Source organism: Gymnoscopelus microlampas, assembly GCF_963454915.1.
Source record: "Gymnoscopelus microlampas genome assembly, chromosome: 7".
Lineage (NCBI taxonomy): Eukaryota > Metazoa > Chordata > Actinopteri > Myctophiformes > Myctophidae > Gymnoscopelus > Gymnoscopelus microlampas.
In genome coordinates this window covers 46160994-46185416 of record NC_139944.1, presented here as the reverse complement: position 1 = coordinate 46185416, position 24423 = coordinate 46160994, and the positions used below count along the sequence as shown (strand labels likewise).

The 24423-nt window shown below is 39.3% G+C and overlaps 1 protein-coding gene across 1 annotated transcript in view; it reads right to left on the bottom strand.

The window, feature by feature from the left end:
- Positions 1 to 24423, bottom strand: part of cacna2d3 (calcium channel, voltage dependent, alpha2/delta subunit 3) — a gene marked incomplete at its 5' end in the record, with an annotated part of 51613 nt that overhangs the window by 880 nt on the left and 26310 nt on the right. Inside the window, 22 exons of the mRNA XM_084062041.1 lie at positions 12335 to 12445; positions 12563 to 12680; positions 13225 to 13280; positions 13390 to 13430; positions 13960 to 14035; positions 14306 to 14376; positions 14745 to 14807; positions 14954 to 14998; positions 15117 to 15178; positions 15277 to 15351; positions 15584 to 15705; positions 16577 to 16672; positions 17636 to 17729; positions 18558 to 18655; positions 18769 to 18814; positions 18959 to 19026; positions 19491 to 19552; positions 19672 to 19743; positions 20131 to 20214; positions 21797 to 21871; positions 22199 to 22279; positions 22414 to 22485. Of these exons, the coding sequence (XP_083918167.1) occupies positions 12335 to 12445; positions 12563 to 12680; positions 13225 to 13280; positions 13390 to 13430; positions 13960 to 14035; positions 14306 to 14376; positions 14745 to 14807; positions 14954 to 14998; positions 15117 to 15178; positions 15277 to 15351; positions 15584 to 15705; positions 16577 to 16672; positions 17636 to 17729; positions 18558 to 18655; positions 18769 to 18814; positions 18959 to 19026; positions 19491 to 19552; positions 19672 to 19743; positions 20131 to 20214; positions 21797 to 21871; positions 22199 to 22279; positions 22414 to 22485 (1688 nt within the window). The remainder of the gene's footprint in view (positions 1 to 12334; positions 12446 to 12562; positions 12681 to 13224; positions 13281 to 13389; positions 13431 to 13959; positions 14036 to 14305; positions 14377 to 14744; positions 14808 to 14953; positions 14999 to 15116; positions 15179 to 15276; positions 15352 to 15583; positions 15706 to 16576; positions 16673 to 17635; positions 17730 to 18557; positions 18656 to 18768; positions 18815 to 18958; positions 19027 to 19490; positions 19553 to 19671; positions 19744 to 20130; positions 20215 to 21796; positions 21872 to 22198; positions 22280 to 22413; positions 22486 to 24423) is intronic.

Here is a 24423-nt window from a genome sequence, read left to right as displayed (position 1 = left end):
AAGCTTACTTAATCCAGTGCCTTTGTTCTTCAAGTTTTTCCACAGTTAATTCAACACATGTGTTTGTATATGGACTCATTTGAATGACCCTGCATTCAAATAAAATGAAATCAATACAATAAGATATAATCAAATTAATTATATTACTGAAATAGTGTGTGACCATGAATCATAATTGTTTCACAATGACTCATGTGATATGTCAGTCACTCTGTTAACACTATAGTTCATATTATTGTTAGATGTTTGATAATATATTACAGATTTTTTTTTTATATTATGAAAAATGTCTGACACACATATATATATATATATGTATATATATATATAACCGATATATTATTAGTTACGGGTTTAAAGGAGCCTCTTCACTGAATGTAAGTCAATGAGGAGCATATTTTACATGATCAATTTCTAGTCAATGGAGAAATATTTTTTTATTTCTTGTCCACCTTTGGAGTTACATCATGATGGCAAGGTAACTACACAACCCAAACCTCTACCAAAGTGGTCTTGCAAATGTAGGGTTATTGCGTGTCCCCCCCCCCCCCCCCCAAAGAAAGATTAGATAAAGGTAAAAGCCAAAGTTTGTACTTTTCCCCCTTTAAATGTCCATTGTCATTGACAATGCATTGGGCGCTTAAAGTTAAATATCTCCAAAACAACAAATGATTTCAAAGAAAAAAATCTCAAGCATGCATGTCCACAGTAAGGTCGAAATTTTGAACTGTGAATGGAGTTTCTAGGTGAAAGTGTTTTTTTGAGGTCCCAAAACCTTCCATCAGCCTCCATTATAAATCTCTGAACTTTTAAAGGAGTACAATTCTAAAACGATGCAACATTTCAAAGATTCCTTTTCAGAAAAACATGTCCACAGTAAGATTAACATTTTAAAGTATGAATGAGGTTACTAGGCATAAGTATGTAGTTGTAAGCCTGCCTTTAAATGTCCATTGCCGCATTAACAATGCATTAGGCGCTTAAAGTTAAATATCTCCAAAACTACAAATGATTTCAAAGAAGAAAATCTCAAGCATGCATGTCCACAGTAAGGTGGAATTTTTGAACTGTGAATGGAGTTTCTAGGTGAAAGTGTTTTTTTGAGGTCCCAAAACCTTCCATCCGCCTCCATTATAAATCTCTGAACTTTTAAAGGAGTACAATTCTAAAACTATGCAACATTTCAAAGATTCCTTTTCAGGCAAACATGTCCACAGTAAGATGAACATTTTAAAGTATGAATGAGGTTACTAGGCGTAAGTATGTAGTTGTAAGCCTGCCTTTAAATGTCCATTGCCGCATTAACGATGCATGGGGCGCTTAAAGTTAAATATCTCCAAAACTACGAATGATTTCAAAGAAAACATCTCAAGCATGCATGTCCACAGTAAGGTGGAATTTTTTAACTGTGAATGGAGTTTCTAGGTGAAAGTGTTTTTTTGAGGTCCCAAAACCTTCCATCCGCCTCCATTATAAATCTCTGAACTTTTAAAGGAGTACAATTCTAAAACTATGCAACATTTCAAAGATTCCTTTTCAGGCAAACATGTCCACAGTAAGATGAACATTTTAAAGTATGAATGAGGTTACTAGGCGTAAGTATGTAGTTGTAAGCCTGCCTTTAAATGTCCATTGCCGCATTAACAATGCATGGGGCGCTTAAAGTTGAATATCTCCCAAACTACAAATGATTTCAAAGAAAAAATCTCAAGCATGCATGTCCACAGTAAGGTGGAGCACAAATGATGTGAATGGAGTTTCTAGGTGAAAGTGTTTTTTTGAGGTCCCAAAATCTTCCATCGACCTCCATTATAAATCTCTGAACTTTTAAAGGAGTACTATTCTAAAACAATGAAACATTTCAAAGATCCCTTTTCAGGCAAAAATGTCCATATTAGGATGAACATTTTAAAGTATGAATGAGGTTACTAGGCGTAAGTATGTAGGATTAGTAGCCTGTACTCGTTTCCCTTTAAATATCCATTGCCGCATCGACAATGCATGGGGCGCTTAAAGTTAAATATCTCCCAAACTATAAATGATTTAAAAGAAAAAATCTCAAGCATGCATGTCCACAGTCAGGTGGAATTTTTGAACTATGAATGGAGTTTCTAGGTGAAAGTGTTTTTTTGAGGTCCCAAATTCGTCCATCGACCTCCATTATAAATCTCTGAACTTTTAAAGGAGTACAATTCTAAAACTATGCAACATTTCAAAGATTCCTTTTCAGGCAAACATGTCCACAGTAAGATGAACATTTTAAAGTATGAATGAGGTTACTAGGCGTAAGTATGTAGTTGTAAGCCTGCCTTTAAATGTCCATTGCCGCATTAACAATGCATGGGGCGCTTAAAGTTAAATATCTCCAAAACTACGAATGATTTCAAAGAAAACATCTCAAGCATGCATGTCCACAGTAAGGTGGAATTTTTTAACTGTGAATGGAGTTTCTAGGTGAAAGTGTTTTTTTGAGGTCCCAAAACCTTCCATCCGCCTCCATTATAAATCTCTGAACTTTTAAAGGAGTACAATTCTAAAACTATGCAACATTTCAAAGATTCCTTTTCAGGCAAACATGTCCACAGTAAGATGAACATTTTAAAGTATGAATGAGGTTACTAGGCGTAAGTATGTAGTTGTAAGCCTGCCTTTAAATGTCCATTGCCGCATTAACAATGCATGGGGCGCTTAAAGTTGAATATCTCCCAAACTACAAATGATTTCAAAGAAAAAATCTCAAGCATGCATGTCCACAGTAAGGTGGAGCACAAATGATGTGAATGGAGTTTCTAGGTGAAAGTGTTTTTTTGAGGTCCCAAAATCTTCCATCGACCTCCATTATAAATCTCTGAACTTTTAAAGGAGTACTATTCTAAAACAATGAAACATTTCAAAGATCCCTTTTCAGGCAAAAATGTCCATATTAGGATGAACATTTTAAAGTATGAATGAGGTTACTAGGCGTAAGTATGTAGGATTAGTAGCCTGTACTCGTTTCCCTTTAAATATCCATTGCCGCATCGACAATGCATGGGGCGCTTAAAGTTAAATATCTCCCAAACTATAAATGATTTAAAAGAAAAAATCTCAAGCATGCATGTCCACAGTCAGGTGGAATTTTTGAACTATGAATGGAGTTTCTAGGTGAAAGTGTTTTTTTGAGGTCCCAAATTCGTCCATCGACCTCCATTATAAATCTCTGAACTTTTAAAGGAGTACAATTCTAAAACTATGCAACATTTCAAAGATTCCTTTTCAGGCAAACATGTCCACAGTAAGATGAACATTTTAAAGTATGAATGAGGTTACTAGGCGTAAGTATGTAGTTGTAAGCCTGCCTTTAAATGTCCATTGCCGCATTAACAATGCATGGGGCGCTTAAAGTTAAATATCTCCCAAACTATAAATGATTTCAAAGAAAAAATCTCAAGCATGCATGTCCACAGTCAGGTGGAATTTTTGAACTATGAATGGAGTTTCTAGGTGAAAGTGTTTTTTTGAGGTCCCAAATTCGTCCATCGACCTCCATTATAAATCTCTGAACTTTTAAAGGAGTACAATTCTAAAACTATGCAACATTTCAAAGATTCCTTTTCAGGCAAACATGTCCACAGTAAGATGAAAATTTTAAAGTATGAATGAGGTTACTAGGCGTAAGTATGTAGTTGTAAGCCTGCCTTTAAATGTCCATTGCCGCATTAACAATGCATGGGGCGCTTAAAGTTAAATATCTCCAAAACTGCAAATTATTTCAAAGAAAACATCTCAAGCATGCATGTCCACAGTAAGGTGGAATTTTTGAACTGTGAATGGAGTTTTTAGGTGAAAGTGTTTTTTTGAGGTCCCAAAACCTTCCATCCGCCTCCATTATAAATCTCTGAACTTTTAAAGGAGTACAATTCTAAAACTATGCAACATTTCAAAGATTCCTTTTCATGCAAACCTGTCCACAGTAAGATGAATATTTTAAAGTATGAATGAGGTTACTAGGCGTAAGTATGTAGGATTAGTAGTCTGTACTCGTTTCCCTTTAAATATCCATTGCCGCATCGACAATGCATGGGGCGCTTAAAGTTAAATAACTCCCAAACTATAAATGATTTCAAAGAAAAAATCTCAAGCATTTATGTCCACAGTAAGGTGGAATGTTTGAACTATGAATGGAGTTTCTAGGTGAAAGTGTTTTTTTGAGGTCCCAAATTCGTCCATCGACCTCCATTATAAATCCCTGAACTTTTAAAGGAGTACAATTCTACTCCACACTTAGTGATTTTTTGGGATTTAACTTTCGTTTCGGTACTGACCAACTTTCGTTTCGGTAGTGACCCAAAAAAGCTCGATGAATGTTAGGATCCAAAAAAAAAGTCACTACAAAGTACTACCAATCAACTCTAAATTGCCTGAAACGTACTCCTAACAGGTTTTTGGGGGGACGATTTTGGGTAGCACTTACCAATAATGACCCGTTATAAAGCATTTATAAACGTTTATAAGTAGTTTGTAGACTATTAACAAATCATTAACAACCTGTTTGTTGACATTCGTAAATGATTACTAAAACCTTTATAACTACAGCTACAAATCATTTATAAAGTATTAGTAAGTAGTGAACTATTCATGAATAAGCCATTTATATACATCTGTAAAAGATTATTAAATCATTTGTAACGACCCATTCTAAAGCATCTAGAAACGTTTATAAGCAGTTTGTAGACTATTAACAAATCATTAACAACCTGTTTATTGACATTCGTAAATGATTACTAAAACCTTTATAACTACGGTTACAAATCATCTATAAAGGTATTTTATGACTATTCATGAATAAGACATGTATAATACATCTGTAAATGATTATTAAATCATTTGTAACTGATGTTACATAATATATACAAGCTATTGGTAGCTTGTTCATGTTTAACATATGCTTTGTTAAACATTCCTAAAGTATCTATAAATCCTTAATACATGTTATTATGTGCCCTATAGTAAAGTGAAGACAGTTCATCATTTACAACTGTCTGTTAATGTGTTTGTTCATGTTTAAAATGCTTTGTAAAACATTCCTAAAATATCTAAGACTATGCATTATTATTCTCTACAAGGAAGGCTGTACTTGTCAGCCATCTGTTAGCTCAATGGGTTGAGATGCAGTATTCATGATCCAGAGGCCATGAGTTCAAATCCCATTGATGTCTTTCCTATGATTCTTTCCTTTGCAGACTGGCTTCCAGAAGATCAACTGAAAACTACCAGGAAGGCTTTACTTGTCAGCCATCTGTTAGCTCAATGGGTTGAGACGCAGTATTCATGATCCAGAGGCCATGAGTTCAAATCCCATTGATGTCTTTCCTTTGCAGACTGGCTTCCAGAAGATCAACTGAAAACTACCAGGAAGGCTGTACTTGTCAGCCATCTGTTAGCTCAATGGGTCGAGACGCAGTATACATGATCCAGAGGCCATGAGTTCAAATCCCACTGGTGTCTTTACTGTGATGCTTTCCTTTGCAGACTAACTTCTAGAAAACAAGTTAAAACCACCAGGAAACCTGTAACTCTCAGTCAACAGCTTAGCTCAACTGGTAGAGCGTCTGTCCAACAACATGACTTGACTTGACTTGAGTGGGTTCGATTCCCACTCGAGTCAAGTGTCCCCGGTAACTTGGGGCAACGGATAAATTGACTGATATCCTTAGTGATGCTTCCCTTTGCAGACTAACTTCTAGAAAAACAAGTTAAAACCACCAGGAAACCTGTAACTCTCAGCCTACAGCATAGCTCAACTGGTAGAGCGTCTGTCCAATAACATGACTTGACTTGACATTAGTGGGTTCGATTCCCACTCGAGTCAAGTGTCCCCCGGTATCTTGTAGGAGTGTGCTGGTTCAAATCCAGAACCCAGGACCGAGCGGTCCTGGGTTCGATTCCCACTAACGTCAAGTCCCCGGTAAATTGGGGCAGCGGATAAATTGACTGATATCCGTAGAATAACTTGTAGTGACTTGTAGTGACTGGTGACTGGATTTGAACCAGGACACTCCTACAAGTTATTCTACGGATATCAGTCAATTTATCCGTTGCCCCAAGTTACCGGGGACACTTGCCTCGAGTGGGAATCGAACCCACTCAAGTCAAGTCAAGTCATGTTATTGGACAGACGCTCTACCAGTTGAGCTATGCTGTTGGCTGAGAGTTACAGGTTTCCTGGTGGTTTTAACTTGTTTTTCTAGAAGTTATTCTATAAAGGGAAGCATCACGAAGAATATCAGTCAATTTATCCGTTGCCCCAAGTTACCGGGGACACATGACTCGGAGAGGGAATCGAACCCACTCAAGGAAAGAATCATAGGAAAGACATCAATGGGATTTGAACTCATGGCCTCTGGATCATGAATACTGCGTCTCAACCGATTGAGCTAACAGATGGCTGACAAGTACAGCCTTCCTGGTAGTTTTCAGTTGATCTTCTGGAAGCCAGTCTGCAAAGGAAAGAATCATAGGAAAGACATCAATGGGATTTGAACTCATGGTCTCTGGATCATGTATACTGCGTCTCAACCCATTGAGCTAACAGTTGGATGACAAATATAGCCTTCCTGGTAATTTTCAGTTGATCTTCTGGAAGCCAGTCTGCAAAGGAAAGACATCAATGGGATTTGAACTCATGGCCTCTGGATCATGAATACTGCGTCTCAACCCATTGAGCTAACAGATGGCTGACAAGTACAGCCTTCCTGGCAGTTATCAGTTGATCTTCTGGAAGCCAGTCTGCAAAGGAAAGAATCATAGGAAAGACATCAATGGGATTTGAACTCATGGCCTCTGGATCATGTATACTGCGTCTCAACCCATTGAGCTAACAGTTGGATGACAAATACAGCCTTCCTGGTAGTTTTCAGTTGATCTTCTGGAAGCCAGTTTGCAAAGGAAAGAATCATAGGAATGACATCAGTGGGATTTGAACTCATGGCCTCTGGATCATGAATACTGCGTCTCAACCCATTGAGCTAACAGGTGGCTGACAAGTACAGCCTTCCTGGTAGAGTATAATAATGCATAGTCTTAGATATTTTAGGAATGTTTTACAAAGCATGTTACATGAACAAACACATTAACAGACAGTTGTAAATGATGAACTGTCTTCACTTTACTATAGGGCACATAATAACATGTATTAAGGATTTATAGATACTTTAGGAATGTTTAACAAAGCATATGTTAAACATGAACAAGCTACCAATAGCTTGTATATATTATGTAACATCAGTTACAAATGATTTAATAATCATTTACAGATGTATTATACATGTCTTATTCATGAATAGTCATAAAATACCTTTATAGATGATTTGTAACCGTAGTTATAAAGGTTTTAGTAATCATTTACGAATGTCAATAAACAGGTTGTTAATGATTTGTTAATAGTCTACAAACTGCTTATAAACGTTTCTAGATGCTTTAGAATGGGTCGTTACAAATGATTTAAAATTCTTTTACAGATGTATAAAAATGGCTTATTCATGAATAGTTCACTACTTACTGATACTTTATAAATTATTTGTAACTGTGGTTATAAAGGTTTTAGTAATCATTTACGAATGTCAACAAACAGGTTGTTAATGATTTGTTAATAGTCTACAAACTACTTATAAACGTTTATAAATGCTTTATAACGGGTCATTATTGTAAAGTGCTACCCGATTTTGGCCTCCACACTTAGCAATTTTTTCGGATTTAACTTTCGTTTCGGTAGTGACCAACTTTCGTTTCGGTAGTGACCCAATGGTGAAAAAAGATAATTTACATAGTCCAGAGCTCGATGAATGTTAGGGACCCAAAAAAAAGTCACTACAAAGTACTACCAATCAACTCTAAATTGCCTGAAACGTACTCCTAACAGGTTTTTGTGGGGACGATTTTGGCCTCCACATTCAGTGATTTTTTTGAATTTAACTTTCGTTTCGGTAGTGACCAACTTTCGTTTCGGTAGTGACCCAATGGTGAAAAAAGAAAATTTACTAAGTCCTTACATGTTCTGTTGACTTAAGTGATATTTTATTAAAGATTATATAAAGGTTAAAGCCCCAGGTAAAAGTTCACTTTCGTTTCGGTAGTGACCAACTTTCGTTTCGGTAGTGACCCAATGGTGAAAAAAGAAAATGTACTAAGTCCAGAGCTCCATGAATGTTAGGGACCAAAAAAAATGTCACTACAAAGTACTACCAATCAACTCTAAATTGCCTGAAACGTACTCCTAACAGGTTTTTGGGGGGACGATTTAGCGAAACTTTCGTTTCGGTCAAACGTTTCGGTAACAAGAAAATGTACTAAGTCCAGAGCTCGATGAATGTTAGGGACCAAAAAAAATGTCACTACAAAGTACTACCAATCAACTCTAAATTGCCTGAAACGTACTCCTAACAGGTTTTTGGGGGGACGATTTAGCGAAACTGTCGTTTCGGTCAAACATTTCGGTAACAAGAAAATGTACTAAGTCCAGAGCTCGATGAATGTTAGGGACCAAAAGAAATGTCACTACAAAGTACTACCAATCAACTCTAAATTGCCTGAAACGTACTCCTAACAGGTTTTTGGGGGGACGATTTTGGCCTCCACACTTGGTGATTTTTTTGGATTTAACTTTCGTTTCGGTAGTGACCAACTTTCGTTTCGGTAGTGACACAATGGTATCACTACCGAAACGGAAAAAAAATTGTTCCCCCAAAAACCTGCTAGGAGTACGTTTCGGAAAATTTAAAGTTGATTGGTAGTGACTTTTTTTTTGGTCCCTAACATTCATCGAGCTCTGGACTTAGTAATTTTTTTTCGTTTCGGTAGTGACACAATGGTGTCACTACCGAAACGAAAAAAAAATTGTTCCCCCAAAAACCTGTTAGGAGTACGTTTCAGGCAATTTAAAGTTGATTGGTAGTGACTTTTTTTTTGGTCCCTAACATTCATCGAGCTCTGGACTTAGTAATTTTTTTTCCGTTTCGGTAGTGACACAATGGTGTCACTACCGAAACGAAAAAAAAAAAATTCCCCCAAAAACCTGTTAGGAGTAGGTTTCAGGCAATTTAAAGTTGATTGGTAGTGACTTTTTTTTTGGTCCCTAACATTCATCGAGCTCTGGACTTAGTCATTTTTTTTTCGTTTCGGTAGTGACACAATGGTGTCACTACCGAAACGAAAAAAAAATTGTTCCCCCAAAAACCTGTTAGGAGTACGTTTCAGGCAATTTAAAGTTGATTGGCAGTGACTTTTTTTTTGGTCCCTAACATTCATCGAGCTCTGGACTTCGTAATTTTTTTTCCGTTTCGGTAGTGACACAATGGTGTCACTACCGAAACGAAAAAAAAAATGTTCCCCCAAAAACCTGTTAGGAGTACGTTTCAGGCAATTTAAAGTTGATTGGTAGTGACTTTTTTTTTGGTCCCTAACATTCATCGAGCTCTGGACTTAGTAATTTTTTTTTCGTTTCGGTAGTGACACAATGGTGTCACTACCGAAACGAAAAAAAAATTGTTCCCCCAAAAACCTGTTAGGAGTACGTTTCAGGCAATTTAAAGTTGATTGGTAGTGACTTTTGTTTTGGTCCCTAACATTCATCGAGCTCTGGACTTAGTAATTTTTTTTCCGTTACGGTAGTGACAAAATGGTGTCACTACCGAAACGAAAAAAAATTTTTTCCTCAAAAAACCTGTTAGGAGTACGTTTCAGGCAATTTAAAGTTGATTGGTAGTGACTTTTTTTTTGATCCCTAACATTCATCGAGCTCTGGACTTCGTAATTTTTTTTCCGACGAAACGAAAAAGAAATTGTTCCCCCAAAAACCTGTTAGGAGTACGTTTCAGGCAATTTAAAATTGATTGGTAGTGACTTTTTTTTTTGTCCCTAACATTCATCGAGCTCTGGACTTTGTAAAAAAAAAAATCGTTTCAGTAGTGACACCATTGTGTCACTACCGAAACGAAGTTAAATCCGAAAAAATCACTAATTGTGGAGGCCAAAATTGTTCCCCCAAAAACCTGTTAGGAGTACGTTTCAGGCAATTTAAAGTTGATTGGTAGTGACCTTTTTTTTGGTCCCTAACATTCATCGAGCTCTGGACTTCCTAATTTTTTTCCCCGTTTCGGTAGTGACACAATGGTGTCACTACTGAAACGAAGTTAAATCCGAAAAAAAAAAACTCGGTGAAAGTGTTTTTTTGAGGTCCCAAAATCGTCCATCGACCTCCATTATAAATCTCTGAACTTTTAAAGGAGTACAATTCTAAAACTATTAAACATTTCAAAGATTCCTTTTCAGGCAAACATGTCCACAGTAAGATGAACATTTTAAAGTATGAATGAGGTGACTAGGCGTAAGTATGTAGTTGTAAGCCTGCCTTTAAATGTCCATTGGCCGCATTGACAATGCATCGGGCGTTTAAAGTTAAATATCTCCAAAACTACAAATGATTTCAAAGAAAAAAATCTCAAGCATGCATGTCCACAGTAAGGTGGAATTTTTGAACTGTGAATGGAGTTTCTAGGTGAAAGTGTTTTTTTGAGGTCCCAAAATCGTCCATCGACCTCCATTATAAATCTCTGAACTTTTATAGGTGTACAATTCTAAAACTATTAAACATTTCAAAGATTCCTTTTCAGGCAAACATGTCCACAGTAAGATGAACATTTTAAAGTATGATTGAGGTTACTGGGCATAAGTATGTAGTTGTAAGCCTGCCTTTAAATGTCCATTGGCCGCATTGACAATGCATGGGCGCTTAAAGTTGAATATCTCCCAAACTATAAATGATTTCAAAGAAAAAATCTCAAGCATGCATGTCCACAGTAAGGTGGAGCACAAATGATGTGAATGGAGTTTTTAGGTGAAAGTGTTTTTTTGAGGTCCCAAAATCTTCCATCGACCTCCATTATAAATCTCTGAACTTTTAAAGGAGTACTATTCTAAAACAATGAAACATTTCAAAGATCCCTTTTCAGGCAAACATGTCCATATTAGGATGAACATTTTAAAGTTTGAATGGGGTTTCTATTCTATATATGACATTTTGAATCATTACAGTCAGTTCACCTTCTTTTGGGTCTTGAGTCGAACCGATTACTCCCGCGGAGACATCAAATTTCTCTTTTGGGCCTTGAGTCTTGGGACTTAAGGCCCAAAAGAGAAATTTGATGTCTCCGCGGGAGTAATTCGTTCGACTCAAGACTCTTTTGGGTCTCGAGTCTTGGGACTCAAGACTCAAATCCTGGAAATCAAATCCTGGAAATGGCAAATCAGCATGTGTGGGATTTGAAGGTGCAAGAGTCAGGTAAAAGTTGGAAAAATGTGCACCTTGGATTTGAACTGGGAACCTTCCGGTTGTAAGCCCTGTATCTTAACCACTGCACTACAGTGTTTCTTACTGACTTTGTTCACTTGCGTGTTTTTCACTAAAATAATAGATAAAGGTGCAGGAGTCAGGTAAAAGTTCAAAAAATGTTCTTGTTGGATTTGAACAAGCAACCTTCTGGTTATAAGCCCTGTATCTCAATCACTGCGCCACTGTAATTCATCCTAATTCTGTTCACTTGTATGTTCTTCATTGAAAGGTTAGATAAAGGTGAAACAGCCACGTAAAAGTTGGAAAATATTCCTTGTTGGTTTTGAACTCAGAACCTTCTGCGTGCAAGGCCTGTATCCTATCCATTGCTCCACCATGGTTAATAGTTTATCTGGTCTCTTCCAGGCTGTTCACTGAAAGATTAGATACAGACCACAAGAGTCAGATAAAAGTTGGGAAAATGTCCTGGTTGAATTTGAACCGGGAACCTTCTGGTTGCAAGCCCTGTATCTAAACCACTGCACCACAGAGGTTCTTATTATTCTGTTAACTTGCGTGGTATTGACTAAAATATTAGATAAAGGTAAAAGCCCCAGGTAAAAGTTGGAAAGATGTCCTTAATGGTTTTGAACTCAGGACCATCTGTGTGCAAGGCCTGTATCTTAACCACTGCACCACAGAGGTTCTTACTATTTTGTTAACTTGCGTGGTATTCACTGAAAGATTAGATAAAGGTAAAAGCCCCAGGTAAAAGTTGGAAAGATGTCCTGGCTGGTTTTGAACTCAGGACCATCTGTGTGCAAGGCCTGTATCTTAACCACTGCTCCACCATGGTTAATACTTTTTTAGGTCTCTTGCACATTCTTCACTGAACGATTAGATAAAGAGTCAGGTAAAAGTTGGAAAAATGTCCTAGTTGGTTTTGAACTGTGAACCTTCTGGTTACAAGCCCTGGTCTGTAAACTATGTCCATCACAGCCCAGTGTGATCTGGAAAAGGATATACATCACTTCAATGGGATCCATGCTAACTGCAGGGGCAGAGCTGCAGTCACACTTGTTATCCACGACCACCATGAAGAGGTTACTGCTGGGAATCTGCTGAATGACAAAAGACCTGCAGCAGAGGGAGGAAGAGATACCAACTGAGATTGATGGACACCATATGATCCACCAGAATGTAGAATTCAAGAAAATGTTGTAACAAAATGTATCTGAAGTAGTTATAGGCTACCTGACACAACCCTCGCAGTCAATGTTCCCTGTTGTCTCTTTGATGGTGCGCTCGGAGACAAAGGCAGGGTACACTGTATCACATGGGACCATCCTGATTCTACCATGAGGCTTTTGAGCTACACAGGAAACACAGAACAAGCTTAGCAAAAGTAGTTATCTTCCACCATTTACCCAACTCACTCATAGTATCGGACAATACAAAAAATGTAACATTTCTTTGGTATTTTAATTTTGCTAACCCAGCCCTGTTCTAATGGATATCAATGGACACACACACACACACCTAATAAATATACACTTTGCAACTGGTGCCATGAGATTAATTTCCTCTGGCACCCAAGCCGCAGGGGGGGGGGGGGGGGGGGGGGGGGGTATCACCAGTTTACTCAAACGCGAAAAGAAATCCATGCTCGCCTGACATTGCAAGCACACGCACACACACACACACACACACACACACACACACACACACAGACACACACACACACACACACACACACACACACACACACACACACACACACACACACACACACACACACACACACACACACACACACACACACACACACACACACACACACACACACAGTACTGTACATGATACTCAAGGACATATTTTCATACAAAAACACACTCCTATTGCGATGTTCACTTTACCTTTCACATTCAGATCAACATGCCACCAGCTGTAGAGATTAAACTCCAGCAGAAAACTGTAAACAGACATATAGTGTAAACATGTATTGAATCTATACAGATTCAAAGCAGTTTGGTATCAGTGCAAAATAAACAATTCTTATTGGATGATGGTGTGGTTCTTACATAATGAGCTCAGTCAAAAGCCACCTCACCGCTGAGAAGGGCTGAAAGACAGGACAGAGACAGCAGCTTAAGGATCTTTGCTTATTATTTTACATAATGTCATTTTTGAGACTGCAGTACTATACTTACCTCCCTGTAACGTGCAAACACAAAGACTTTCGACCACAAGCCCATAATGTATCAAGCCTGTGTGGTTTCTTACTAGTAAGGGCTTACAGTTTCAAAATGTAAGGAAATGGGGGACCATGAGAGACCTGAAGTCTCATGAGAAACAGGAACTGAAACATTCACAACAAAGAGTTCAAGTTCATCTCCTTTAATTCCCATCGTCTCCATTCAATTGGTCACCTTGCTTTTCTCAAACAGCAGATTTACAAGCACAGTGTCGTGAGCTTGTAGATCGGTTATTTTCCGCAAAGTGGGGGGGGGGAGAGCGAACCAAGTACAGAGCCGACCCCGGTCAATTATTCGTTTACGAAGTATAAAGGGTTTAAATGTGATTAATATTCATGCCTGATTCTGAGCTTATTTGCTCAAGGCCCTGCCAGGCTATGATGCTTTTATACTTACATTTGATAAAGTGCGTGAGCTGTCACTGCTCCCAGCATACTCTTTACAGAGGGCCTGGTAATCATACAGAGTGATCCTGCAGACATGTGGGAACACAGGCATACACAGTTTGTAATGTGCCGAAAAACAGGCATTCATAGTTTGTAATGTGCCGTAACAAGTCTATAATGTGCTGAAACACAGGCATTCAAAATGTATAGGTCCTTTACTGAATGCCGGGACCACTTTCACAGCTAGTACTTTTCACATCTTCCAAAGAATTGAGTGACAGCAAAACTAAGAAGGTTAGTGATCATTTAGGAAGGGAAGGATTGTGTGTGTTTTTTTGGGGGGGGGGGGGGCTGACCTTTTGAAGGACCCCATTTGGAGTAATTTGCTCATGACAGCACGCTCCACCTCTCCAAAGAAGAGCCCTGTCTAAGAGAGAAATTATGTCAAAACACATAGAAAAGGACAAATACATACAGTACACACACACACACACACACACACACACACACACACACACACACACACACACACACACACACACACACACACACACACACACACACACACACACACACACACACACACACACACACACACACACACACACACACACACACACACACACACACACACACACACACACACACACACACACACACACACACAATGACACACACACGCGTGCGTGTGTGCACGCCTGCGCAGGCATGCATGCGCACACACAGGCACAACCAATAAATCGCATTGAGCACTTGGAAAACCGCTATAAAAATGCAATTCATTATTATTATTACCTGAGTGTGGTCCTCTGTGACTAGAATGAATCCATTGTTATCTATGAGGTAGCAGTTAATGTCCTGTCAGGTGGTGAAAACATACATTAGGTCTTGTTATCAAGGAAACAAAACATTACAGTAACAGGTGACAGAGAGAGAGAGAGAGAGAGAGAGAGAGAGAGAGAGAGAGAGAGAGAGAGAGAGAGAGAGAGAGAGAGAGAGCTTACCTCATTATCACAGCTAATACTACATTTCCCATCCAGAGCTGCACACTGATCAGAAAACAGTGAACATTTAATTTAGAAGTGAGTAAAGTAAAGTAAAGTAAATAAGTGATGTAGTTTTATTTTAGCAAAACAGTGTCACAACAGTCTGTATAGTTAGGCCTACCTGTCGACAGGCAGTCCAGAACTTCCTTTGAAAGAATTCCAGCTTCATCTGGATGCCTACAGCTAACAGAAGACATAAAAATCATACATAATTCACTGCAATGAAAATATAACTAATGCATGAGTGGTTATGTGAAGCATGTTTATTTTGAGACCCTTACCAGCTACAATGGGAGACTTTCTGTCATCTAGGAGCTGAATAGCAGTGCTGGCCAAAACCACAGTCTTGTTTTTAGCTGTCAGGGAATAGAAAGCATGATCAGATACAAGTGCCAATTCCAATATATTTTGTGACATTATTGTTGCTCACTAGATGGCGCCACTGACCCATCTAACTGTCAGAAACGGAAATGGCGCTTAAACTGATGTAAAACATACTCATTGTGATGTTCCATAATTAGAAGCTTAATAAGGAATTATAGTTTATATGGGGAATGCATTAGCATATCCTAAACACACTCTGCATACCTGAACCGAAGGGAATTGAGTAGACAAAGGTCCCAGGGACTTGCTCTGCAGCTCTCTTGTACCACAGAGGGAAGTGGTCAGCAGTGAAGACCCCTTCCTTGTCCTCTGCTGTCAGGAAGCCTCTGAGGACACAGAATGGACGGACGGGTGAGGGCATTTTAATATATCTTTTTAAACCTTTACTTATACAGGTGACGCGGCGTCACTGACCCCCCCCCATTGAGATACAAGATCTCTTTTACGAGGGAGCCCTGTTTTGTTAAATTTGAGTTATGTTCAGTGGAGGACAAAGTACTCAACCCCAGTACATGAGTGAAAGTAGATACTTCTGATCAAATATTACTCAACTGCGCAAAGTGAACGTTTTCAAGTATTCAATTCAATTCAGTATATGCTTTAAAAATGTAGTATAAAAAATATTTTATTCAAAAGTACAAATTATAAAGTACATTTTCTTTTTAATGTCAATGCATTATTGTATTACATTTTTTATATTTTCCCAATAAAAAGATTTGTCATTATCAGAAATAGTGAAAATAGTTTCTACTACATTTAAAAAAGGCTAAAGTGGTTAATTTATAATGTATTTTTCCCTTCATAGAAATGTAGTGAAGTCGACTTTATTTGTAATTTATTTCTAATCAATGGAGCAACTATTTGTTATATCTCACCCATGTTTGGAGTAACATCATGGCAAGGTAACTACACAACCCAAACCAAACCTCTACCAAAGTGTCCGTGAACTTTAAGTATGGGCTACGGTACTCATGATGGCACACCGCTGGTTATGCTTAACTCATACTATGACGGTGTGTGGCACGTTGTGAGCTTGTAGATCTGTTGTTGTTTACCACTGAGTGATACTGTCGTATAAGACGAAGTCTAAAACAGGCATTAATGATTAAATCCATCAAGTAAAAGTGGAAGCAAGCACGGGGGAGAGAAAAAACAAACAAAAACATTATTAGAAAAATGTCCCTGTGTTCCACTCACTGATTGGAAAGCTGCTCAGGGACAACAAACAAGTTGGTTCTGGACAGGCCGGTGCGTGTACCCAGGTAAGCAATCTCCACTCCTTTGTCTGAGTTCCTGTAGGTGCAGTAAAGATCAATGAGCTTGTGGCACAAGGTCAGAATCACTGCTTACATTCTGAGTGCTTTCACAGAATGGAAGGAGAGTCTCACAGGAGGAAAGTCCACAGAAGGGAAGGAAAATTCACAGAAGGGAAGTTTCACAAAAGGTTCAAATCCTTGGTGTCGTAATGACAACACCATGTGTCACGCAAATCTATTTACAGTATGCTATTAAAACAATGACCACAGTTTAACTGAGATTCCTCAAGTAACATGAGGTTTATTGTCCTCACAAGAGGATAACGTTGAAAAAAAACCTCACAGGGCTTAAGGGTATACATAATCGGAACACTTGCCCCAAAACCTACTTGCCCCCCTTATCTTTTCGCGGAACGCTCGCCACCAGCAAGGCCTGCTTGGTGAGAACAGACTACAGCCCCTAATATAAGTTCCGTCTGAAAAGGACTTGAGCCACGAGGGGCACCGGCGATGGAGCCATTAGGCGAGCGAGTCGCCATGCCGAACGTTGCGAAGTCCGCTTCAGCCAACTCAGCGCCGTTCGAGTTACCCCCAAGACGTCAAATGTGGGAGTGGCCGAGTAGGTTCTGGTGGCCAGAAATACGTGGGTCCGACCGTTCCGTGTTTTTTAACTTGTTCTTGTTCAGCACTTTGGTTCAACCTTGTTCGGTGTAAATGTGCTATATAAATAAAGTTTGAGTTGAGGTGAGTTGAGTTCCAAGGTCGCCGGATTTGACCCGGGGCGAGTAGGTTTTGGGGGCGAGCATTCTTGTATTCTACATTCACTATAATAAAACATCTAATGCACTCTAAGCCCACATGGAGATTTACATTTAAACACATACACTGGGCACAATCCACAGAACAATGGACACCTATTTTGACCCCACCACAGTAAATGTCAACACAGCTCAACTCAACACATCACAGTCCCAGTTGCTTTAGTTGACAATGTTCTTACTCTGACTTGTTGAGGGCCAGGCTGGTCCAATAGGCCTCCAATGGAGCTGTGACCACAGCATCGAATAAGACTTCCTGGATCAGTTCTCTGTCACCTGCAGCAGATACAGTAGGACAGGCTTTATTTAATGGTCTGACCAGTGTTGATTTCGTCGACTAAAACTATAACGAAACATTTTCGTCGACTTCCTTTTTTCACTGACGAAAACTAAATAAAAACTAAGCTACGATGACTAAAACTAAGACTATAAATATATTGACAATTTTGTCAACAAATAAAAACTAGACTAAAATGTTAGGGAGGGACGAGTGGAGAAGAGATCCAGTAGAACTAAAAGACAAGTCATTTTATGCTTGTTTGCGCTCAGGTGTTGCGCTCTGAAAATAGCAGATCTACAAGCTCACAACACGTCATGCTGCGATGCGTTGTGAGCTTTTACGGCGCCATCAAGGCCTGCCATACATTTTAGTCGACTAAATCAACTGTAGATTTAGTCGACTATAATCTTATGATATTTAGTCGACTAAAACTAGAAAAAAAACGAAAACATTTCAGATGACTAAAATATGACTAAAACGAAATCAAAATTTGTTGTCAAAATTAACACTGGGTCTGACAACACAATGTAAAATCCAGCGTTAAATTAACTCTGAGAGTGTAAATATGGACACACAAGGACACGGTTCAACTTTTGTACACCATCGGGTCCCTTTTCAAATTCAGTGTTAAATCAGGATTATGCAGTGCAACACACTTCAATACCGGTCGTAGAGTCAGGCCTTATTCAGCCTCATTCTCATTTGTACTAATCACAGTTTCATGATTAGTGCCTTCATGCTTCATGTGACGAATAGGGTTTGATTAATTTTACCCCATGTATGTAACCTAATTAGCTTTTGATATTGAACAAGATGTCACTCACAGTTGAGGTGCGGTTTGCGCCCGGTCAGAAAGAGCTTGATGGCTTGGATCTGGGTCAGGGCGCGGTGCTCATTATGCTCCAGAATATTGCAGTAAGTCCTGTAGTCCAAGCAGAGCCACACTGTTATACCAAAGGCCACAATGTCCCTGGTGATTACAGGGCAATAACCTATATAACGCATGAATGCCCTTCTCCACAACCCCTAGATTACCATTCATCTGCCAAGGCGACATCTGGTTGTTCCAGATCGTGGAGCCCTGAAAAACACATGGACATCAGCGATGCTCAAATAATCTTCAGTCTGGGTAGACACATGCCCTTACCCACACCAACTGGTACAGATAGGCATCGTGCCATGTCTCTGCATTTTAGTCAGTAAGGACAAAGTCGTGGTGACATACCTGCTTCAACGGATACATTTCCCCTGAAGATGTACTTTCCATGGCCTCTGGATAGAGCCACTCCAACACTAGACACAAAAACAGGAAGTAAGAAGAATATTTCCTTTGAATTAGTCAACATTCAAACTAACTTTTATTAAAAACGAAACATCAAATAGACCGATGAAGTAGATACCGGATGAATAGAGATCCCGAAGATGCTCTTTGGTAAATACACCACAGGAGACACCAACTAAATTAAACTCTTCTGGTAGCAAAACATTTAAAACCTTTATTTCATGGCTTCATCAGAAGAACAATGAAACAGTTTCAGCCTACACCATTTGGCCAACATGGCTTTTATATTTTTGCTACCAAAAGAGTTCAGTTTAGTTGGTGTTTCTCCTGTGGTGCTTGTCTTTTTCTTTTGGCTTGGTGTTAAAATAATGTGCTGAAGTTAACTCGAGACATGAACTGACAGGCACACAGTCATTTCAACTGGTTCAAACAACTATAGAAACACTATCTAGTAAATATAACACTTATTTTGCACCTGAATGGAGTTCCCTTGATGTCTGTGAAAAAATAGTCGTTGTGCATCTTTAGCAGACGTTTCTGCAAAAACATCAGAACAAGGGAGATTAGATTAGATTAGTGGAATGCAGTCCAAAGTGAACAGAAAGAGAGGCTCTCGTCTGATAAGAAAATACTGTATATCTTAATTCCAGTCTCACCCCTTTATCCACTGCCCTCTTGGCCTCCATGGAGAAAGTCCCTGTCTTTCTATTCACCATCGCATTGCGCAGCTGAGAGATAAGAGACACACACACGTGCACGCATCCACACACGCACGCACACACGCGCATGCACACATTGTTACTACACAGTAAACGGTCAATTTATACATTTTATGAGTTCAATTAACACTCCATATTTTGCTGTGTACCACGCCAAGGCGCTAGGAGCTCAAATTCCACTTAATTTAATTTAATTTAAATCTATTGTTGCTGCACAAGGACTCAAACCTGCTACACAGTTACAGTTATGAATTCACATCCATGTATCGGTTACAACTGTATTATGCAACATTACTGGTATGTACGTATTATCTGTAATAGCTTTATGTGGATCAATTGTGAATGAGTTATTTCTGTGAGAAAGCATTGGATTGTTAATTGCTTCCAGAAACATACAAAGTCGTCCTTGTCTTCCCACTCCACTTCAGAAAGATCCACACTGCTGTATAGGGGTTTTCTCCTCTTCCGTCCAGTTTGGTACTGCACAGAGGCACAACAAGGCACCCGGGTTAGTAATCTGACTCATCTGACAAACACATCACGTTCCTCAGTCAAATGGATCAAATTTTAACCACTTAAACCCTCTATTCTTAGAGAAACGGACTTGAGTTACAACTGTACTCGAAACCGCTTTTTTTCCCCCATCAACACCAAATCTACAAGCTTGTAGATTTTTTGGGGTGAATGTTTCCCCCCAGAATAGGCATGCTGGGGTTCAAGTGGTTAAATCAAGCCCCCCCCCCCCTCGAAATGTTTAACTTTAAAGTAATTTATGTTACGCCGTCATATCGTGTAGGATTTCTATCAGCCCTAATTTGGTGTCGTGATTGTGTGTGTGTGTTTCTTAATAATGTTTAATAATATATTTAACATAATATTTATAATACAATGCAACGGCATATGAAATAAATTGGCATCATATATTTAAATTAAAGGTAGTGTAAGTGATATATTTGGTTAAAACAAAGTTTTTTTTGTGAAATGTTCTGATAGTAATCATTGCTATAGACTAGTCTAGTGTGTTTGTTCAGTACCAGGGGTCTCCCGTCTCTCTAGCTCTTTAAACAGAAAATATTTTTTTAGGTGGGTTGCCAATTTGATCCAATCAGGACCTCAGGAGTCAGTACCCGTTTATATTCTTCCGTTTTATAGTGTTCTAGTTCCAATTTTCTCTGCTCATTTCTTTATGGCTTCACTTCCAATTTCACCTTTTTTTAATCCTGTATCCTGTATGGATTCTCTCTCCTAGTTGGATAAAATGTGTATCCTGACCTGAAAATGCATTTTCCGTTTACTAAAGAGCTGGAGTGACAGGGAGACTCCTGTTGTTATACTAAACAAAGTCACTCTATACAGCAATGATTACTATCGGAATATAGTGCTATTTGACACTTAGTTTAACACAACAAAAAAAAAGCACATACTCGACCGGTAAGATAAACTATCTTACACAGGTCTAAATCAATACCAAACACACAGGAAATGGACACGTCTGACACGTACAGTAGCTACAGTACTTTGTTCCAAGCTTTATAACAATTAAGCCAACTACCACAATCACAGCACAATTCTTAAGGCACATAGAGACACACATATAGTGACACAAAACTAAGACAACAGATAGAGTTGCACACGCACAGGGTTAAGCACTAACACAAACAGATCCACTAACACAGCCATAGATCCAGTGTAAACCAACCCAGGGTCTGTGGTCTCTGTCAGGGAGTGTTAAGTTACCTCTGGGAAATCTCAGGCCAGCCAGCCCTATGAGTGGCCCTTATCCCTGCATGCATACATCAAAGGAAAAGGTGGGGATTACAGACTAACCAGCCCATTGAGCCTCCTCACCTGTGTGTCTGTGTGAGCCCTCATCACAGGAGGAGGCTTTTCAGTTTATCATTGCAGTTATGTATGTTATGTATACAATTGCTTAGACAACTTTAAAGAAAATGACACAGTGGGTGCAGAGAGAACAAGGGATGGGTCAGGGTTTTGTGCAGCTTGGCAATGTTGGGGTGTTAGTGCTTTTGGTGTGGATTGAATTGGAAGAAAGCAAGTTTACCAGTGGTCTGAGGTCCGGGTGGGTCAGGATGTAGCCGTTGTTTGTGATAGCAAATGCATAACCATGGATCCCTAACTAGAGAAGAAAAAAAGCAAACGCGATGTAAGGTTATGGTGCCGTAATGAAAGATCTGCACGTTGATATAGCTCAACATCTCATTAAAGCAGTAATACCACACAGCTGATGGAATTGCTCACGTTCACATAATATGCACATTATGCGCATCAAATGGCATATTATCACACACACACACACACACACACACACACACACACACACACACACACACACACACACACACACACACACACACACACACACACACACACACACACACACACACACACACACACACACACACACACACACACGCACACACATGGATTTGTCTGAGGCTACTACCAGATGTTTGGGGACCATGGTCATCAGCTCCTGCAGCGGGATGTCTGTGCCCACCACCCCCAACAGAATACCCTGGTTCTTCTGCATGGAAAAAGGTAAAAGGTTACATACACACAGCTTCAGATAATATGAGACACACAATGATTTGCTGCACTTGCTGCACTGGCTCGCATGCTTGCTCATTCACCCGTGAACACCCTCGTTCACTCACGTACTGTTTCATTCTTTGTGCTGAAGACAGGCATGGATACCGTAGTCATCAGACTGGGGCCGGCACTGGATTTCAGCTGTAAAAACAAAACACACATTATGGCATGCGTGTTTAAACCAGGGCTCTCTTTTTGAACATGCTTAATGAACATGTTTGGTCAATGAAAGGTACTACAGCAGCTGAAGACAACAAAATATAATTGTACTGAATGATGCAAATGAAAATATTACAAAAGCCATCACCACTGATGATTGTTGTGCCTACAGTAATGGCATGTTTGATATATCAATTATTTTAAATATGTTTTCATATAAAAGCCGTATGATGGAGCATTATGTATCAGTTAGGCATACAGTTTCTGGACAACTGATATGTCACAAGCTATTAGAAAATCACTTGCATATTGCATATGAAAACCTGGCCGGTCCTACAGTATAGTAGCACAAAATTGGATGATCACTGAGGCATGATTGGATAATAATGTTAATGAATTCTGGATCCACTCACCATGCAATATTAGATGAACAAGAAAAATATGACATGGGATTTGCTGAATTAATCTCAGCCACATGTTGCCAAATGTTTAGATGGAAAACAAGTGAAGCCCTGCATACGTAAGTACACAGTGTTAAAGGACCATTTCACCCATTTTCAACCTATCTTCATATAATTGGTCCTTGCTAATGCTCATTATAAGCTGGCAGCATTTCTGTCTATTCAGTCAGTGTCTCAGAGGGGGCTGTGGACAGTTCAGAAACCTGGCTGCCAGTGACATTATAGTTTGGTAATTCTATATCAGTGTGATAACTTTCCAGGAAGAGAAAGGCTGTAGTTTCTATTTGCTTGGAATCCCCATTGGTAGCCAGGTTTCTGAACTGTCCATTGCCCACCAATGAGACAGAGAGTGTGTGGACGGAAATATTGCCATCTTATTATGAGCATTAGTGAGGACCAATAAGATTGAAAGAGATTGAAAATAAGATTGAAAATGGATGAAGTGCTCTTTTACTATCCGTTTGTAACTCAGAGAGTGTACGAAATGGAACCAAATGAACCTGTAACCATATGAAACTGCAGGAAAATCGGATTTCCGACATCAATTTTGTCTTCAGTTAGACATGTGTCCCAAATTAACTGGTTTGATATCCAAAATTTGTCCCCCAGATTTGACCAACAGTGCAGAATGTCAGGTACGCGTGGGCACACACACACACACACACACACACACACACACACACACACACACACACACACACACACACACACTCACAATTATCATAAAATAACTCTCTGAGTTAAATTACCACTTATTTTACTGTGTGGAATTACACATGATACTAATAGCACTCGTGTTTGACAGTAAAGCCCTCCCAAGTGTGGACCTTATGTCAGACAGTCAGGCTAACAGGAGGGCTCTGTTCAGCACGATGAGAGCTGACATGATCAAACACATGAGCTCTCTGAATGTAGGTCTGCAATTCCCTCATCTCATGGGCACATGGAGACAACAGGGTGTGTGTGTGTGTGTGTGTGTGTGTGTGTGTGTGTGTGTGTGTGTGTGTGTGTGTGTGTGTGTGTGTGTGTGTGTGTGTGTGTGTGTGTGTGTGTATGTGTGTGTGTGTGTGTGTGTGTGTGTGTGTGTGTGTGTGTGTGTGTGTGTGTGTGTGTGTGTGTGTGTGTGTGTGTGTGTGTGTGTGTGTGTGTGTGTGCGTGTGCGCGCGCGTGCGTGTGCGAGAGCACACCCTTGCACTGATGTTGTGTGCATTTCTATGGGGGTTAAGTGACAATTTAAGGACTTTTAAGACATTTTTAATGTCTAAAAAAAAAGAGAAACAGAAAGAAAGAAAGGGGAAAAAATACCATTATTACGTCAAAGGTAATCAACAAACTATACAATAAAAAAGGGTCTAGAAATTGGCCAAATTGTCAAATAATATAAGAAAGAGGCAAAAATTTGGAAAATAGACGAACTACAAGCTCACAACGCCTCGCATTGCGAGCTTGTAGATCGTCT